The sequence below is a fragment of the Eretmochelys imbricata genome, chromosome 4 (genome assembly GCF_965152235.1).
Source record: "Eretmochelys imbricata isolate rEreImb1 chromosome 4, rEreImb1.hap1, whole genome shotgun sequence".
Taxonomy (NCBI): Eukaryota; Metazoa; Chordata; order Testudines; family Cheloniidae; genus Eretmochelys; species Eretmochelys imbricata.
Window position 1 is genome coordinate 131,756,132 of NC_135575.1, and position 20,356 is coordinate 131,776,487.

Below are 20,356 nucleotides of genomic sequence, written 5' to 3' on the forward strand. Positions count from 1 at the left end.
AAACAAGACAAATTAAAGAATGAGTTGTTAAAAATACATCTTTGTTAGCCTCTGATATTTATTCTGTATTACTAGAAATAGTAGAGCAAAGCAAACAGAGTTCCTTCACATTTTATTGCATGTAATCATCATGCAGTTAGGATATCCAATTTTCTTCATTGTTCAGTGAAGTAATTTTCATATGGGCAAAGACATTTTTCCCTTGGCACTTGTATTCACTCATAACTACTAGTCTTATGGTCTTACTTTGAAAATCTGTGATCATGAAATTGGCGTCAAAGTTAAATGCACCGACACTGTGAAGTTTAAGCCATTACTCCACAGACACCGAGTACTGAAATTTTTCTATAGAACATGAGGGCAGCATAAATAATTACTCATTGAATATGCTAAGGTGAATGGAATGTTGAGCTGGTTCAGTGGCACTGAACCAGATAATTACAGGGCATTAATAATCTAACGATGACCTGGATGTACCAATTGAAATGGCATCCATCACCTGCCACTTACATGACACTAAACTGGGAGGAGAGGTAGATACGCTGGAGGGTAGGGACAGGATACAGAGGGACCTAGACAAATTAGAGGATTGGGCCAAAAGAAATCTGATGAGGTTCAACAAGGACAAATGCAGAGTCCTGCACTTAGGATAGAAGAATCCTATGCACCGCTACAGACTAGGGACCGAATGGCTCGGCAGCAGTTCTGCAGAAAAGGACCTAGGGGTTACAGTGGACGAGAAGCTGGAGATGAGTCAACAGTGTGCCCTTGTTGCCAAGAAGGCCAATGGCATTTTGGGTTGTATATGTAGGGGCATCGCCAGCAGATCGAGGGACGTGATCGTTCCCCTCTATTCGACATTGGTGAGGCCTTATCTGGAGTACTGTGTCCAGTTTTGGTCCCCACACTACAAGCAGGATGTGGAAAAATTGGAAAGAGTCCAGCGGAGGGCAACAAAAATGATTAGGGGACTGGAACACATGACTTATGAGGAGAGGCTGAGGGAACTGGGATTGTTTAGTCTGCAGAAGAGAAGAATGAGGGGGGATTTGATAGCTGCTTTCAACTACCTGAAAGGAGGTTCCAAAGAGGATGGATCTAGACTGTTCTCAGTGGTAGCTGTTGACAGAACAAGGAGTAATGGTCTCAAGTTGCAGTGGGGGAGGTTTAGGTTGGATATTAGGAAAAACTTTTTCACTCGGAGGGTGGTGAAGCACTCGAATGCGTTACCTAGGGAGATTTTTAAGGTCAGGCTTGACAAAGCCCTGGCTGGAATGATTTAGTTGGGGATTGGTCCTGCTTTGAGCAGGGGGTTGGACTAGATGACCTCCTGTGGTCCCTTCCAACTCTGATATTCTATGATTCTATGATTCTATTTCTTGTAGTTATAACAGTAGCACAACCTTAGTGAAGGGCATTACCTGGGGATTGATAGCTGATTACTATTAATGACTGTCATCTGCACCTCAGGGCAGCAAGTCCTTTTGGCTCCAGCTAGCTACACATTTCCAGGAAATACCCTGTGCCTCACTCATTGCTACTTGTTTATTTCGGGTAACTCCCACAATGTGCGAAGCACTTGCCAAACAGGAGGGAAGGCATGGTCTTTTCTCCAAGGATTTCATATTCCAAAGACGGGGGGGAAGAAAGTAGTGCAGCATATAAGGAGAGCGATCGAGGTTGTACATAATGACATCTTGATTATAAAAAGTTATATGAACAGTGTTTTGAAAGAATAAAGAGGTACTATAAGCCATTCCCAATTACTCCTCAAACTTGAGATCATTAGTGAGCTAGTTTCCCATGGATGCCGCAGCAGAAGTGGAGCTTCAGGAGGGAATTGAGTTGGAATGGGTAGAGGCCTTGGGGGTGAGCTCAGGAAGATTCAATCCATGCATGGGGGCAGCATAGAAGGAGGCATGGCAATGTTTGTGTGAGAAGCCAACAAACGGGCAGACAAGGCTGGCAACATTAAATATAGCTTTAAAAGAAGTGTTTAAATGGCAGGCTCACGTACTTGGCTGACCTGATCCCAGGGCTGTTCTGCTGATATCGATGGAGCATAAAGGAGGAAACAGGGAAAGAACTGTTAATTACAGCATCATTAATCAGGCGGGGAAGATACAGTGTTTGGTTAGTTACACAACTGCCCACCTCCCAAAAACAAACAAACAAAAAAACCAACCACCTAAAGATAATCACTGGCCATTTTTTTTTAAGATGAAGCCATTTTTTTAAAAAGGAACATTTTCAGATTAAAGTTCATGTGCCCAGACAGAGTGGTGGAAGTTTTTGAAATAGAGAGATCTATCTGTGTTATTGATTACCCTTTAGATTATTAAAAATAAAAGCTATAAAACTTAAAAATTCTAAGATTAGTAATACATGGGCTAACATCTACATCTAGTTTACTTTTTTACCAGTTATGCTGTTTATTTACATTTTTGCATATCACTCAGCTTGAGCAGGTAGGCTACTCAGCCCTGATCCTACATTCTAACCCTTGAGATTCCTGCACTTGCATAGAACCCCACTGACTTCAAAAGAGCTCTGACACTGGCAGAGAGGTTTGCTCATTCAGTCTGATTGCTGGGCTGAGGCCTTAGGTCCTTTCCAGATGGATCCCTGTGCCTCTGTGGAGCCCCATTGATTCCAGGGGGTCTCTATGCGGGTGTAGGGGTTCACTTCTATGGAACAGCTTACAGGATCTAGGCTTTCAATTGTAACTTCTCCAGGCAGTGGACGTTGTCGTCCTATGTATCTGTCCTGCCCTGTGCACAGCAGAGTCCCGATATTGACAGGGGTCTCTGAGCGCTGCAGCGATATAAGGATTCTGTGAGACTGAAGCACAATTTTGAAGGTTGTTTTTACAGAACCTGATTTTGGACTTAAATTAACCTATCATTTGGATTCGAATTGCAAAAGTGAATATGTAGTAAAGCAAGTATTGTTCTGAAAGAAGTATCAGCTTTCTTTGGGAGGGCAGACAGTGCAGTGATTAATGCTTCATTTCAGAGCTTGGTAGAGCGTATATGGGGGTTGAACTTGAACTTAGTTAACAAATGAGTGTCACTTGTTGCTTTGGCAGGAATCTTTTTAATAAAAACAGACTGTCCTGTGCTGCTGTCTCTGATTGTGACATTAGTCAAAATAACCTGGACAAAGTGGAGATATGGTCTGAAGTAAATAGGTTGAAATTCAATAAAGACAAATGCAAAGTACTCCACTTAGGAAGGAACAATCAGTTGCATATATACAAAATGGGAAATGAGTGCCTAGGAGGGAATACTGCAGATCTGGGTATCATAATGAATCACAAGCTAAATCTGAGTCAACCGTGTAACAATTGCAAAAAAAGCAAACATCATTCTGGGATGTATTAGCCGGAGAGTTGTAAGCAAGACACGAGAAGTAATTCTTCTGTTCTGTTCCACGTTGATTAGGTCTCAGCTGGAGTATTCGGTCTAGTTCTGGGTGCCACATTTCAGGAAAGATGTGGACAAGTTGGAGAAAGTCTAGAGAAGAGCAACAAAAAGCATTAAAGGTCTAGAAAACATGACCTATGGGGGATGATTGAAAAAAAATTGGGTCTGTTTAGTCTGGAGAAGAGAAGACTGAGAGGGGACATTATAACAGTTTTCAATTACACAGAAGGTAATTATAAGGAGGAGGGACATAAATTGTTCTCGTTAACCTCTGAGGGTAGGACAAGAAGCAATGGGCTTAAACTGAAGCAAGAGCAGTTTAGGTTGGACATTAGGAAAAATTTCCTGACTGTCAGGGTGGTTAAACACTGCAATAAATTGCCTAGAGAGGTTGTAGAATTTCTTTCATTGCAAATTTTTAAGAGCAGGGTAGACAAATACCTGTTAGGGATGGTCTAGAATAATATTTAGTCCTGCCATGAGTGCAGGGGACTGGACTAGATGACCTCTCAGGGTCCCTTCCAGTCCTACGATTCTGTGATTCTAGTTGCAGTGTTTGCTGAACAGGCTTTCCTATTTATGAGCCACTTAATCACTCTGTGGATGACATTTAGTGGCGCTTATTTCGTAGTAAGGGACTGAGCTTCAGTGGGTATAGCCAGATGACCAGAACTGTACCATGGACAATATTTTCATGATACTAGCTTCCTGATTTAGAGGTTCTGCTGTTACATTCTTCAGTGACATTAGCCCCCAAGTGGAGACGCAATGCTAACAGACTTGGTTGGGTTGAACCGTCTGAGACTTATGCTGCACTGCTGAAATTCAAGCATCTAAGTTTACTGATTGTCAGGGATCCTAGTTTTCCATGATTAAAAAACCCCAAATTCTCTGATTTTAACCCCCCCTCCATAAAAATCCCCCTTTTCCCTAATTAAAATGAAACATAACCACAGTGTATATATAGGTATCAATTGAACACAGTGTTCTATTTTTACAATTTTTAAGCAAGTTTGAAGCCTACCAGTGCCATCAATCATTATAATAAAATTAATAGAATTGCAATTTGTATTTCTTACATATACCAATACTTCTATGTCTGTATTCCATACAGTAGAACCCAGTTTATTTGAGCCTCCCTTATCCGTCTCTCCATATGAACTGAACCACCAGTCGCTTGGGGCTGACAGTAGTGGGGCTCGGGCTGTCAACCCTCGGTGGCTGGGGCTCTGGTTGTCACCCCTACTGACTGGGGCTGACCACCCGAGCTCTTGCCACCTGGGGCTGACTGCCCTAGCCTCCTCCTGCCAACTTAAAATAGGGGATAGAAAGCTCTTTGCCAATTCTACTGATTATCCAAATTTTTGATTATTCAATCTGGCCCTGGTTCCAATGAGATCGGAATCGTGGGGTTCCACTGTATATGTTTTTATTTTTTCACAAAATGTAAAAACTAAAGATTCTCTGTAAAAATGCAAATTCTGCATTTTTCCTTGGCGAACGGATTTCTAGGCTCCCTGCTGATTATGAAGGTTATATTTTCCACCGGGCATCATTAAAAGTTCAAGTCAATAGTTCTGGTTTCAAGCCCACAATGCTTAAGTCAGGATTGTGACTCTTTCATTGCAATAAAATGGAAGTTTATATTTGCTTGTTTGGAGATGTAAGACCTGCCTACCCAGGTGATTTTCACTAAGTGACTGAAGTGTTTTTGATATGGTAGAGTGGTAGGATGATATATTTCCTTGCTTTTTGGGATTGTTAATTTCACCTGAACCCTACCCAGCTCTTCCTTGTAAAAGACATTATTGACTACATCACTTCCTTGCTGAGAGGTGGAAAGCTGCTCTCCTAGCTTAATGGTACTCCAGATAAAAAGCAGGTAGCCACTAATAACGAACAGGTGTGACTGATCTTACTAGAATTTGGACTTTATCAAAAGGCTTCTTAAAGGGACAAGATTAGATTGGTTTAGGTCCAGCCCTGTTTAAAACATCAAAATGAGGTTCCATAAAACCTAAACAATATAAATGTTTCCATGAAACTGTTTAGAATGTTCCATTACACTTTATTTGGTTTGTGTATAAACATTTTGCTGTGGCATTTGCAACTCAAAACACTGCAGTGTTGTGATTGTGCATGGCAGGAGGAAAGGGAGATTGACAAGGCTATTTTTATTGTTCGAGCTGAAGATAACAGAGAAAATAGAATAATAGGATAATCAGTACAAAGTTCAGTTATTAAATGAAAGATTTTTTAAAATGTCAGGTGTTAGTAAGATCTGTCATAAAGAACTCCCAGTGGAGACTGCTCCGGTGAACATCCGTAATGCTGGTGATTCAGTAGATGACACCTAGAGAATGGAGGGGGGCACCATGTTCTTACAGGTTGAATCTTTGGATGGTAATTAAAATAGAGGTCCTGACAATTTGTGGCTATTACAGATCCTGTAGGAACACAATATGGGTATTAATCCCAGTGTCTTGGTCAAATTCCAGGTCTATATTCTGCTTAATTATACTTCTCCTGCAGTTTTAGCTTGATATATGATGTATACTTCCTGTCCTGGGTTGTTGGGTAGTATTATTGTGTGTTGTTAAATGGGGCTGCGTTATTCAACCCCAAAAGTGGCGGTATTTAAGTGGTAGATTAAGTGATCCCTTTGTATTTATATGTATTCCTTGCCGGAGGTGGGAGGCTTAATTATTTGTAAAATGTTCTGAGATCCTCTGAGCACTGAGTATTATAATGGAAGTGCAGGATACGGAGCCATATTCTTATTGAGATGTTCCATGAAATGAAAGTTATAATTTTAACAATTTCTGCACTGTTGTAGGCTGAAACTGATTTTTTCCCCCAATTTTCTTTAGGTGGGCAGTATCTAACCGAGAAATGCTCATGGCCCAGAATAGTTCCTTGGAATTTAAACTACACAGGCTATATTTCATTAGTTTATTGATGGGTGGAACAGCAAATCAGAGAGAGGCATTGCAATATGCTAAAAACTTTCAGCCGTTTGCTCTAAACCATCAGAAAGGTGAGTGAGTTTTAGTTGTTTTTAAATTTGTAACATTGAGTACTTGGCATTCAGTTTGAATTGCCTTTGTATTCTATTGCTGTGTTTCATCAAGTCACTTATTTACTTTTCCAGGGGGGAGATGTGGAGGCCTTTTCTTCATATTAGAATATATTCAAGAGCAAGTTGTGATGCCACAATGAACTCTTGACTGTTAATAAACACAAGGAATAAAGTGCTAAGAGCAGCTGTACATAGGTAATAGAGCATTGAATAAGTGAAGGGCAGGTTGAGTTAAGTATTCATCTCTCCAGAAACCCCAAGGTGGAATTACAACCATAAAATAATTACATACATGTTTTAAGCACATTAGCTAGAAAGTGAGAGGGTGGGAATCATGGGTTAGTGAGACTGGCTGTATCTTCCTCCATCTGAAGTGTCAATCTGTCTTTCTTTTCACACTTCCTACATCCTAGTTTAAAGCTTGTATAATCTTTATAGGCTACAACTAGTAGAATGTGATATTGATCAGGTTTGACACTGACATTCTATCCACTGCGGGGATAGGATTGGGAGGAGAGACAACCTGAATATATTATTCAATTGACTTTTTTAAAGTCACTCACCGGATATTTTGCTTTTCTCTCTTCCACTCTTCTTTAGCCTTCTCATCTCTCCCACCCACCTGCATTCCCACTCCTCTGATTCCTCTTTGCTTTGCAGCATCTCCCACAAGTAGCTAGCTTTTTCGAACAAGCTAACACAGAGCCTTAATGCTTTTGAAACTTGTCACCGTATCTTGAAATGTAAATTCGCCCACCTCCCCCGCCTTCAGGAATACTGTCCCGGCATCCTGGTAGCTTGAATTGTCTTTATCTTTTAAAGGTGACAAGCAAATATATTCAAACTATAATTATAATGTTGCTGGGCTTTTTATTTAGGTCTTCTCTAATATAGATTCATTGCCAGGGTAAAGTATACAAAAATACACACATAAATACTGTTTGGGCAGACGTCTGGTATTCCTGCTGTATGTGAGAATATAAAGGGTTTTTTTGTCGTGAGATTCAGGTGACTTGATCTTTTGACAAGCTGGGAAGCCATGAGTGAGTTAAACATGCCACCCCAAATGAGAGCCAATGAAAGCTTAATTCCGTACCATTGTATACTCTGTTTATGTTGTAGTGGCTGGGGTACGTGTGTTCTTTCAGCATTCTGTCCAGCTCTGCACAGATAGCGGGTTCAACAGACCTCAGTAGTATTAGCCAGTGTGGTTAAGTGCGGGAGGTTGGAATGTCTTTGCCTCGGTAGCGCTGTTTAGGCTGCTCAGTGCTTGTATCCTTGTAGCTTCAACGTTATTAGTAGCTCGTGCAGCATGTTAGTTCAGCAGACTCATAAAGGAAGACCACAGGCACAATTCGGGGGTGAAGGCGCTCAGCCGAGTTTGTTGTCCACGAAGCACGGTATTAGCTCCCTGGATCAATGTCTACAGTTACACTAACGCATTTATGCTTGTTACAATGGATTCAGCTCAGTCAGCTGCGGGACTTTCTGCTGCCCCCTAGGCTGGACAAAGGAGGTACGGCAAAGTACCCTGACATTTCTAGGCTGAGACAAACAACTGGAACACACAATTTACACACTACCTTACGTATTTCATGACATCCGTTTGTTACATCCCCTTGTTCCTGATATTTTGGACAAAACATCTCTATTGGTTATTTTGTCAAACCATCTTATCTTATGTAAATATCTAGTGTCTAGTACACTAGCAACAACTTTGCCAAGTTCATGGGCTGGACAGTGAACTTGTAAGCATCTGCTTTAATGCATGGCCAGACTTTGGTTCACAGCCTCTGGTTTAGGCCTCAGATCTTGCCCCAGGCCCAGCACTCCAGGCTCTCTCTTCACAAAGCTTACAGAAGAACTACTTTTGAAAAGTGTTAGGGAGCCTTGAAAACTTCATCAGTACTAGTTTTCCATATCCCTCTGCCTGTATAGAGAGATTGCCCTATTAACATGAGTGCAGCTGTCTCCGCAGGGAGAGAAATTCGTATGAAGATACTGTAAAAACCTCAGCAAATGATCTTAAAAAAGGAAGGGTATATTTCTATAAATCCAAGTATCTTGACCCCAGTGTTTCTGCTGTGCCAGAGTTAGAGACCGATTCGTATCCTGTTGAAGAGTGGAATTCCAGCTCCGGCATCATTTGCCTGAGTAATTTGTTAGACATCCGATCTTAAAACTGTCTGTAGTCCTGGACCTTGAACTAATAATCTGTGCTCCAACCTCATCCAGGGTCCGACCACCTGTTGGTAGGAGAAAAGTAACATGTTTAGTAACGGCCTCTCTAAATAAGCAGAGCCTGACATCTGAAAGCTGCTCGGACATTTGGCACATTGCAAGTAGACCTGGTAGAAGCAGGTTGGTGGGGGCAGAGTACAGGTGATAGCGGAAGTGCAAAAATAATGCAGTGTATTCCATAGCACTGCGGTCTGTTCTGGTTCCAGAAAGATATCTATTCCATGCTGATCATACCCATATTTGGTACTGAAGTGTGTGTATATTTCTGAATCTCTTGTAACACAGCTGATAATCGCTGACTCGGTATACATTAAAATTACTTTTTTTTCCTGTGTCAAGGGGAAAAGCTCAGACTAATCTTCCCATTGTAGCATAAAACAATGTAAAATGTAATAGCTAAAGTTTTGTTTTTTGTCCTTCACAGATATTCAGGTTTTGATGGGCAGCCTGGTGTACTTGAGACAGGGTATAGAGAACTCTCCGTATGTTCATCTACTAGATGCAAACCAGTGGGCAGACATCTGTGACATCTTTACAAGGGACGCCTGTGCTCTCCTGGGTCTCTCGGTTGAATCACCTCTGAGTGTTAGGTATGCTATCTCCCACTGAAATGTTTTGAAGGCCAGGGTGTCTAACCTTTTCCCAGCTGCAGGCTGCAGTGCTAACTTGACAGGAATGCAAGAGACTTGCCTAATGTTCATTAAATATAGCCAGTTGTAAGACTATAGATTCCAGCATGCAGTGTGGCCAAATGGCCTTCTATTCAGCTCAAAGTGGAACATTGTATGCTGGGATTCTTAAGATGCTATAGGTTATACATCCATATTAAAGATGAGGCGGCAACCAGCTACTTTGATCTTAGGACAAGTGTGTGAAAACTGGTACCACAACTTGACACTTAAAAATGAAAAAGCCTGGACCAGTTATCTACTTGCTAACACTTCTAGTCAATTTTGTTATCTTCAATTCAGTTTTCTCACTTTGCATTGGTTCTGTGTTGAAGTTCTGTTTCTAAATATGCTAGAAGGTGATTTCAGCAGGTAAAATTTACAGCCACTCATGGGAATTCAAGATTTGCAAAGATGAAATCTTGCACTTTCACGGGAACTGGTGTTTCCGAGCTATGTGGTGAATATTAACGTTGTGTTTGTCTGAAAATACCGAAATCTAATTTTTCTTTACAAGTATAGTGGTCAACAGCAGTCAAATCATAACCCACCCTTTACCCAGATAGTGACGAATTAACCATCACTCGGACTTTGAGCTGTACATCCCCCAAATGCACTGTAGAGGTTAGATGAGAAATGAGAGATGGGTTTTGCCTTTCAGTGGACTCAATCCTATGGAAGTGCCACTATTGTTTTTCTTGGTTATCTGCTTGCTTGTGACTGTTAGTTACATTCCTGCTTAGCTGACCACTTTTAAAGAGGTACAAACTCACTACAGCCGCACTTCAGACATTTCATTAATATTTGCCAAGTAATAGTATTAAATGATTTTCAGTGGATCCGTTTCTTTTGGAGCCAGGCTCATGCATTGGAAAGGAGCAGCAGAATGGAAAGGAAAAGTACGCCTGCATCTACATCCTTCTGTAGCAGCGTTTTATTGATTGATTTTAATTTGTGGATGTAAAAAATGAGCACTAAGGAATTTGTGTCCCTGTAATAGATTTTTAGTCCATCTTTTTTCCTCCCAGAACAATATCCAGCGTGTTAATAGTCACTCACTGACATTTTAATGGCCCATGCATTGACTGAGTAATGTGCACAGTTCATTATCAGCACAAGTGTATGCGTTGCTACCACTGAGGTGGAAAAATCCCCTCCCTTTTATTGATACTTGTGTTGATTAGACAGCTGTTTTGGGCCCAAAGTGAAATCAGTTGAACTGTGGTGTTTTTATTGTGCATGTGTTATTGACATTCGTGGCATAAACAAGACTGCTCTAAAATGTGGCTACTGCACGTACGTAGCAACTACTTTAAAAATTAGACCAGTTTGAAATAAAAGTCTGCCTACAAAATTTCATTTTCTAAAATTTTGGTGCAAGACCATTTCTCTTTTTATGGCTGTTCAGTGGCTTACAACAATGAGGATCCAGTCTTATGGGGGCCCTTGGGCCTGTTCCAAAGCCATTGAAGTCAGTGGAAAGACTCCCATTGGATTCAGTGGGCTTTGAATCGGGGCCCTTTAAGCACTACTGCAATCCAGATAAATTGTCATGTGCTAAATCAATTTATTTTAGCTACTGTTAGTTTTCAGAAGGCTCTCTGACATCCCTCACAGATGTTTTCTTTTAGGACTACTAAGTGAGCTGGTGCTTTTGTTTGTGCAGAATATAAATCTTCCAAGTGTAATGTGGGCTAATGCTGGAGCTATTGGTCTCCCCCCACTGGCTGGAGCACAGATAATGGTTTGAATTGGCTACTGTGTCTGAGGTAATGGATCTGATTCTTTAGCTTAGATCAGGGGTGGGCAAACTATGGCCCTTGGGATTACCAGCCCCGTGGCACAGTGGGGCTAAGGCAGGCTCCCTGCCTGCCCTGGCCCTGCGCTGCTCCCAGAAGCAGCCGGCACCACGTCCCTGCAGCCCCTGGGGGTGGGGGTGGGCAGAGGGCTCCGCGCGCTGCCCTCTCCTGCAGGCACTGCCCCCCGCAGCTCCCATTGGCCGCGCCCAATGGGAACTTCAGGGGAGGTACCCGAGGGGAGGGCAGCGCATGGAGCCCTCTTCCTTCCCCTCCCCCAGGGGCCATATGGACATGGTGCCAGCCACTTCTGGGAGTGGCGTGGGGCCAGGGCAGGCATGGAGCCTGTCTTAGCCCCGCTGCACGCTGCTGCAACCCTGAAGCCGTTCAAGGTAAGCGGTGCTGGGCCAGAGCCCGCACCCCGAACCCTCCTGCACCCCACACCCAAACCCCCTGCCCTGAGCCCCCTGCTGCACCCCTCCTGCACCCCAACCCCTTGCCGTGAGCCCCCTCCTGCACACTGCACTCCCTCCCACACCCCAACCCCAGCCCTACATTCATGGCCCTGCATGCAATCCCCCTCCTCCCCGCCCCCGTTGTGGCTTAGATGCTACAGGCTCATGCTTTTAGATCCAGAGGTTGCAGGTGTAGTCCCCACAGACGACCTTGCCAGAGACATCGTTCTAAAAGCATTTTATTAACTAAACCTCTCAAAGCTCCTGTGAAGAAGCAAGTATTATTTTCACAGATGATAAAACTGGCACAAATAGTGACATGACTTTGCCAAAGCAACATAGCACGTCAATAGCAGAGCTGGGATTAGAACTCTTGGCTCCCCTTCCTGTCCTCCGTTAATTTGTTGCAGGGGGTAAATGTACACTCAGTGCAAAATATTCAGACTTTCCTGATAATTTGCCGAAAATCATTTCCACACTTATTGTGGCAACCTCCTGGAGTACTGCAAAGTAGTAGAATATACTTGGGTAACAGGAAGCTCCTGGAACAGACTCTGTGTGGCACCCAATCTTAGCCCAGCTGAAGACCATATTTGTAACATAAACAGAGCAGGTTGCATTACCTTCCTCAGCTCCATTCTGTGGAGACTCCTTGTACATCTTAATCCCAGGGACCGTATGTATGAGATCTGGAGTCTCTTGAAGTTACACTAACAGACTATTAAAGGTCTGATTGTGGTTCATGTACGTACAACTCCTTAGGCTGCATTCAGATCACATTTTGGCCATGCCAGTTATGTAACAGTCTCTTGACCACATGTAAAGCTGAGTCGTTTCCAGTCCCCTTTTTCTCTTGGACAGTGGATACTGTGACAAAGCTCTGTCCTTGCTTCCATGGGTCCCACGTTTCCTGATGGATTTCGCTAGTCTCAGAGGCTCACTGGGACCCTGCATGTAACCCTTCTCTCTCTAGAGATAAGGGTCACAGTCTACTGAGCCATTTTCATCATAAGCCAGCGAGGGAGGTGAGGAGAAGTTATCCTTCCTTGCACAGTCTCTGTTGTTTCCCAGTCTCAGTGATTAATCAGGGGGCAAAGGTAGAGGAGGAGAGCCAGGGCCCACTCTCTACTCCGGGCTCCAGCCCAGGGACCCTAATAGCATCAGCTATGGTAGCTGACCTTTTAGAAACATGACATGTACAATTCCCTGGGCTACTTCCCCCACAGCAGCCCTCACTTCCTCAAGCTCCACTTCACCCTTACCTCAGGGCCTCCTTCCTTATGCCTGATATGGTGTGTACTACTCAGCCTCTCCAACAGCACAACTTCCTCCCACACCTCCTGACATGCACATCCACCTGACTGGCTGGGAGGCTTTTAACTAGTTTCAGCCAGCCCCTGATTGGCTTCAGGTGTCCCAATCAACCTAGCCTTCTCCCTGCCTTCTGGAAAGTTCTTAATTGGCCCCAGGTGTCTTAATTGACCTGGAGCAGCTGCCATTTCACTTATCCTGGTACCAGGGATTTGTTTAGCCTGGAGCTAATATATCTACTATCTCCCACTACTTTTCTATAGACATCTGGCCTTGCCCCGTCACAATACCAAAACAAATGGTACCGTAAATCAGATTATTGATGTGCTTCACTCAAATTGTTACCCTTCAGCTTGTTGAACATAACAGAATCCCAGCAACCTGCAGTCTTACTTGTTGGGTAGTAATACAGAAGGCAAGAATGGACTGAGGAAATATGACAGTCTTTTGTCCCCAGTAACTTACTAATGAAGTAAAGCTGTGCGAAATATTTATTTTAAAACAGCATCCTGTGCTAACATTTCTGTGCTTTCTGCAGTTTTTCAGCAGGTTGTGTAGCATTGCCAGCTTTAATTAATATCAAAGCTGTGATCGAACAAAGACAGTGCACTGGAGTTTGGAACCAGAAAGATGAATTGCCGGTGAGTATGTTCTGTACTTTCAGACAGACAAGGATTCGGACAGTGAGCAAGCCTTTTGAATTTCTCTTACACTGGAAGTGTGTATGGATTTTCTTTCACCCCAAAAGTCAACTGTGTAACTGCTAAAACAGCCAGGAGTGTATGCTGCCGTAAAAATGAGGAGGAAAAAAATCAGATTGTTATATTCCCATTGTTCAGCCAGGCCTGAGCTCTACCCACAGCTTGCTGGAGTACTGCCACAATACTAGGTGGGCTTGAAATGACCAGGAATGGCATCGGTGTATGATTGGTGGACTGAATTGGGATCCACAGACACAATTCTGGAGGAGCTTGTTCATAGCAAAATCCGTGTGACCATGCCTATGAAATTGTTCAAGGCTCTCTGCTCCTGCTTTGAGAAGGAGAAAACTTTTCACGCATTGAGCTGGGCAGCAGTAGACGTGGCATTCCTGACTGTAGTTGTGATGAGGATCCATGTGTGGCACCAAAGTGTCTGTTGGGACCAGTCCAGCATTGCTTTTTATAATTGTGACTGTGGAATCTGGTCTGAGGTGGGTAACCAGTCTCAAAAGAATCACTGGAAAGAAAGTGGTTTAGCAAAGGATCATCCATCAGATGTGGATTCGTTAATAGTATGTATATAGCTTCTTGCATAGTCTAAACACTTCACAAACACTGCCTAATCCATTTTCACCACACCCCTGAGAGGTCAAGTAATACTAAGGTTAAAGGACTCAATCAGAAAGCACCAGTGTTAGCCAGGATTAGTGGTTGGGAGTTCCTAGTCCCCAGTCCTTTGCCTAAACCACTGAGCCACATTTTTCTCTCTCTGTCTTTGCATTCGTCTCTTCCTGAAATCATACAATCCCCCTGCCTGAGGAGTGGTGGAAGAATTTTTGACTGGACTTGTATCTTCTGCATTGGCCTCTGACTGGAGTGATCCCAAGACTTTTGATGTGAATCATAAACGTGTTAGTGGTGGGAGTTTTAAAAGCACTTTAGGAATGTGGATAATCCATTCTAGTTAATTTCTAATGGAAATTAGTCATTAAATCCTTTAGCCAGCTTTGGAAATCTCTGCCTAGAACAGATAAGTCCTGTGGGATCATCCATTTCCAGGTCCATTTCCCTGCCAGTGCTGGTTTGTTCTACAATGCATACCTACAAGTGGTGTGCCAGCACTATGCTCTGCTTTGCAAAAACAGAAGACAGTTTAATTTAAGATCACTCTGAGATATTTCTGGCTGAAGGCTTCCCACTCATCAGCACAAGTGATTCCGGTGTACTTAAAGTTGTATGGAAATGTGTTTAATGGCCTTGTATAGAGTGGTGATGACTGTCTGCTGGAAATGCAGTTACACAAGATACATGGTGATTTTAATTACTGTATTCTTTTATACAGATTGAAGTGGACCTTGGTAAAAAGTGCTGGTATCACTCAATATTTGCCTGTCCCATTCTTCGTCAGCAAACAACAGATAATAATCCACCTATGAAACTGGTCTGTGGTCATATTATATCAAGAGATGCTCTGAATAAAATGTTTAATGGCAGCAAGTAAGTCTCATTCTTTTCCTATTAGCAAAGTGTGGGCAGGGACCAATTTTAAGGTTAAAATAGTGAATTTGGGGTGAGAGAAGACTCCATAAAGGCAGCATGGGTGGGAAGATAGTTGAAATTCTGGTGGCTGACTTCAAAGCAGGATAGCATTGTTGGTGCACTAGAGCAATAACAAGTGAGTTGGCTATATATTATTCTTTTATATGACACTGAAGGACCTGATATAAGAATCTCAGTAGATAGGATTACATCACTTTGAAAAATTAGCCTTCCATTTTACAGAAACTATAAGTACCTATTAATTATTGCTGCATGAAGGCTCAGGTTTTCTATGCATTGGGTTTTCTGTTGAGAGCAAGGTTAATCACACACCAAACAAATTAAACAGAAAAAAGGAAAGGGGTCAGTTGGGGGAGATCCTTGGAGGAAACTAGGGTAATCAAATAACTTTGAGCAGATGAATATTTCTTGCAATGGTGATTTCATGTTATTCATTAACTACTTAGATGTGGAGGGGGCAGGAAGGAATGCGGGAAATAAGGAAAGTACTTTTTAGGAAGGGAACCTGTACAACTATTGGTAATTCCACTTTAGGACAGACCGCATCGATAAAGCATAGAGAGCTGCACAATATAAATACACTATAACGTTAATTTAGGCCCAAACTTAGATTTTTGTAACACGAGGGTTTTGTGAAACCAAATAGAAAATGTTGCTGGGTTTTTTCAAATGAAAATCTTGGATGTGTTCTGGTTTTCATATTCACTGCTGGGTTAGAAACCCCAGCGGAATAGCATTGTGTTAGTGCATGAGAGGCAGTCCATGAAACTGTCTAGACGTTAACTGTAAGTGGCCGGTCTAATTTCATAGTCCAAACTGAGCAAAATGCAGCAAGCAACCACACAGGATAAAGAGTGAATTTTAAAATCTAACTTCTTCATTTTTAATAATCTAGGCATGAATAATAAGGTAAGTAGCAACTACATCTTTAAAAAAAATATTCTAACTCTGGCTAGGGTCCCTTTGTAGCAGAGATGGGTAAACTACGGGCCATATCCAGTCCTGCCTGGCCTCTGAGCTCCTGGCCAGGGAGGCTAGCCCCCGGCCCCTCCCCCGGAGTTATGCCGCCACGTGGGTAGCGTGGCTTGCGCCTGCCCACCTCCCAGGCTTTCCAATAAGCCTGTCCTGCTGCTCTGAGCGGCCTGGTAAGGGGGCAGGGTGGGGGTGGGGGTTGGATAATGGGCAGGAGGTCCCGGGGGGCAGTCAGGAGACAGGTGGCGGTTGGATGGGGTGGAGGTTCGGGGCGGTCAGGAGACTGAGCAAGGGAGGTTGGATGGGGGGGGAAGTCCTGGGGGAGGGCAGTTAGGGACAGGAGTCCCAGGAGGGGGTGGTCAGGGGACAAGGAGTTGGGGGGGGGGTTGGATGGGTCGGGGGTCCTGCGCGGCCTGTCGGGGGCGAGGGTGTGGATTGGGGTCGGGGCAGTCAGGGGACAGGGAGCGGGGGGGTTGGATAGGGGGTGGGGTCCCGGGAGAGGGCGGTTAGGGGACAAAGAACAGGGGAGGTTGGATGGGTCGGAGGTTCTGAGGGGGGCAGTCAGAGGGTGGCTGGGGGCAGGGGCCAGGCTGTTTGCGGAGGCACAGCCTTCCCTACCCGGCCCTCCGTACCATTTCGCAACCCCGATGTGGCCCTCGGGCCAAAAAGTTTGCCCACCCCTGCTTCATAGCGAGGGGATCTGTTCAGTGGAGCTGAGGAAAGCATTATGCAGAAAGGGCTATCTAGTCTCCTTTTCCTGCCTACCCTATCAAATATAATTGAGAACTAGGTGCTATTATAATATAAATAATAATTAATGTAAATTCCTAGTGGTCTGTTATTTTAACATGTGAAAACAAATGGAGATGTCCAGTAATTGCAGTTGCGGCTGTCATATTAGAACAACCCTAACACGTTGTCTTTGTCTCTAGATTAAAATGCCCCTATTGTCCAATGGAACAGAGTCCTGGAGATGCCAAACAGATATTTTTCTGAAGAAGTGATTCAATATGCAGTTTGTAAGTGACACTCTGAATTACGGGTGCATTTCAGAAGAATTAAAAACACTTGTTCCATTTTATGCAGCAGACTGAGGACTCCTGTGTTTGTATAAGCTAATGCTACAGAAACTTTGCCAACATTTAGTATATACATACAGAGTGGAAATGCTACAGAAATAATATTACCATAGAGCTTTACTATACTCTTGGTCTCCATATCTGATCAAGTTTCTACACCAGCAGTTGTCATTCAATGCAGGTTTTTGTACTTAATTATATGGTGACTTTTTAAAGTATAAACCGATCACCTCCTCCCTCTTCTCCCCTCAATATGTTTAATATTCATCCTGCTATTCTTCCGTCATCCTGTTGATAACTGTCACCCTAAGGAATGTTTGTGGAAAAAGTTTTATTTCCAGTAATGTGTACATAATTCAAAGTAAATACTTCCGAAAAAGTTTGATAAATTGAATAGTGTTATAAAACTAATTTTTTTTTCCCTGGGAAAAAAAAGCTGTGATATATTCTGAGTTTTCTTTCAAACATTTTTTCAATTTTTACATAGAACTCAAAGTAAATGTGCATATATATAAAATATATAAATATATAGCCCTGAGGGGCTAACTGTTAAATTCCATCACTAATTTATAAAAGTGGTGTATGGATAAATTACTACTGGAATGGAGTGGAACAGGAAATCCTGTTCCTTTTGCTTTCGTGATCAAGAAATGTTTGTGTAACAGAATATTCAATAAAATGGAGTTCTAAGTGGAAATGCTTTTAGTCAATGACATTTGCTCTTTGGCCTTTGTAGTCATGTTCTTTGAACTTTGTATTCAGGATTAGGCTATAAATGTCATGTTGCTGTATAGTTTAATAGACATAGTGTGTTATTTATAAACGGTTAGCAAAGCCAAATAAACTGTCAGAGTATTCATTGTTAAATTGGAAAAAAAACCAACCCATGTTCTGATGCAATCTACTGATCACAAATCTGCACCTTGCAGGATTGGGCCCTACATCCTCATATTAGAAGCTAGCAAATTTTCTGTAGCTTGAAAACACTTTGCTTCTAGCCTTGCGTTTCGTACTAGACTATTACTGCCAATGCCACTTTTTCTTGCTCAGTTTGTTATATTGTTGACTAGGTGAATTTGTACTCATAAACCAGATGTAGATCATGGCAGTTAAAACTTTTCTAGTGTGAATATATTTGTATTTATTGCACTGTACTATAGTAGGGCAAGCAGCCATATGGCATGTTAAGATACATGTAAAAATATATTTCTGTATTGTGTAATAATCCCCTCCCCCAGCTTATCTGATTGAATTCTGACACACTGGTTGAATGCACTAGTACAATGCACGACAGAGGAGAACATCACTCAGAAATCTACATTTTTGCATCCCTGTTTCGTCTGATATAAGAGATGGACTTGGGCTCAGTGGCAATGGACGCTCTGAGTAAGACAAGAGGAGCAAACCAAGACACACATTAAACTTTGAATATGTGTTCAGTATGTGTGTGGAAAAAATAGAGCTGTGTGTGTGACTTCTGCAATTAAATTGTATTCATACTGAGTTAAAAAAACGAGGCTAAGTGGTGAAATCAACAATAAACGGGTGAGGATATTATTTTTAATGTAGGTTTTTAGTCTCGGTGAAGTTACTTTTAACCTTTATCTTGAGTGGAATTGCTTTATTTTGGCATTTCAGCAAAATAGCATGTGTATTGTAAAGAAAAATGATGTAAATGTAATTTTAAAAAATGTTATTGTAGCTTTCCACTTAGCACTATATGTTACAATCTATAATGCTGGGGCAGTGGGATCACCATAAACAAAAGCTAATTTCTGTGGTGTCCTGAACACAGAATTGTTCATAACACACAAATGGTGCCATTTGTATTAAGTAGGTAGGAACTTTGTCCCAGATTCTCCTGTGTAATCAAAATGTGCTCAGGCCTGGGGGCAGAGATAGGAATTACCAGGGAACTGGTTTTTGTTCTCTAGTACTCCATCTGGCTCCATCCTGGCCTGCAAGGTCCAGCTTCTAACCCATGGCAGCTGATAGTCACTAAAAAGACTGTCATCCACCTGAGGAGAGCTGGAGTGTAATGCTTGCTGACTGTGCCTCCTGGACTGTTGCTGCTGGTAATGCAGGAGCTAGCTATCCTGCCTCTAGGCCCCCTGGCCCTTCCTCCAGGATCTCCCTAGCTGGCACCTTGTGGGCCATTTCCTTTGAATTGCCTGAGTGGCACAAAGAAAGCAGAGCAGGACCAAGCACCTGGGCCTGTTTAGTGCTCTGCTTGCTGTTTTTCCCATATATGGAACCCATGTGCTTTCTTCAATGTTGGACTAGCTTCGAGCTCTGCCTGCTGCTTTCCCCACACTGCATGTGTTTTATGATGTTGAATGCAGTGAGAACACCAATCAAGTTTCCCCTTTCTGGCTACATGCGTGGGGTCTTTATCTTGCTTTGATGCAGTAAGTGATGCTTTCCCATGTCTATGCGTTTGATTAGGATCTCCCAGCTGGAGTCTGATAAAGTTGATAATGTCTGAGTGGAGCTGTTCCCTGGCATCTGGGCTCTTAAGTGCAAAGTATTGTATGTTGGAAAACAATCCCAACTCTCCATACAAAGTGATTGGATCTAAATTAGCAGTTCCCACTCAAGAAAAAGACCATGGCATCATCATGGCTAGTTCTCTGAAAACATCTGCTCAATGTGCAACATCAGGCAAAAAAGCTACCAATGTTCAGAACCATTAGGAGAGGAATAGATAATGAGATAGAAAATATACCACCACTATATAAATCCATGGTACACCCATCCCTTGAATACTGCATGCAGTTCTGTTCGCCCCATCTCACAAAAGATATATTAGAACTGGAAAAGGTGCAGAGAAGGGCAACAATAATGATTAGGGGACTGGAAGAGCTTCCATGTGAGGAGAGATTAAAAAGCCTGGAACAGTTCATCTAAGTCTAGAAAAGAGATGATGCGGAGGAGGGGATATGATGGAGGTCTGTAAAATCATGACTGATATGGAAAAAGTGAATAGGGAAGTGTTATTTACCTTTCACAAGGATCAGGGGTCACTCAAATTAATAGGCAAGAGGTTTAAAACTAATGTAAGGAAGCACT

General features: G+C 42.6%; 1 protein-coding gene across 1 annotated transcript in view; it reads left to right on the plus strand.

Moving 5' to 3' along the window:
* The window catches only part of RMND5A (required for meiotic nuclear division 5 homolog A), a 42,241-nt gene extending 24,257 nt beyond the window's left edge, over nt 1–17,984 (plus strand). Inside the window, exons 5-9 of the mRNA XM_077816006.1 lie at nt 6,296–6,462; nt 9,170–9,335; nt 13,514–13,616; nt 15,019–15,173; nt 17,141–17,984. Of these exons, the coding sequence (XP_077672132.1) occupies nt 6,296–6,462; nt 9,170–9,335; nt 13,514–13,616; nt 15,019–15,173; nt 17,141–17,204 (655 nt within the window). The 3' untranslated portion in view covers nt 17,205–17,984. The remainder of the gene's footprint in view (nt 1–6,295; nt 6,463–9,169; nt 9,336–13,513; nt 13,617–15,018; nt 15,174–17,140) is intronic.
* Nucleotides 17,985–20,356: the final 2,372 nt, after the last annotated feature.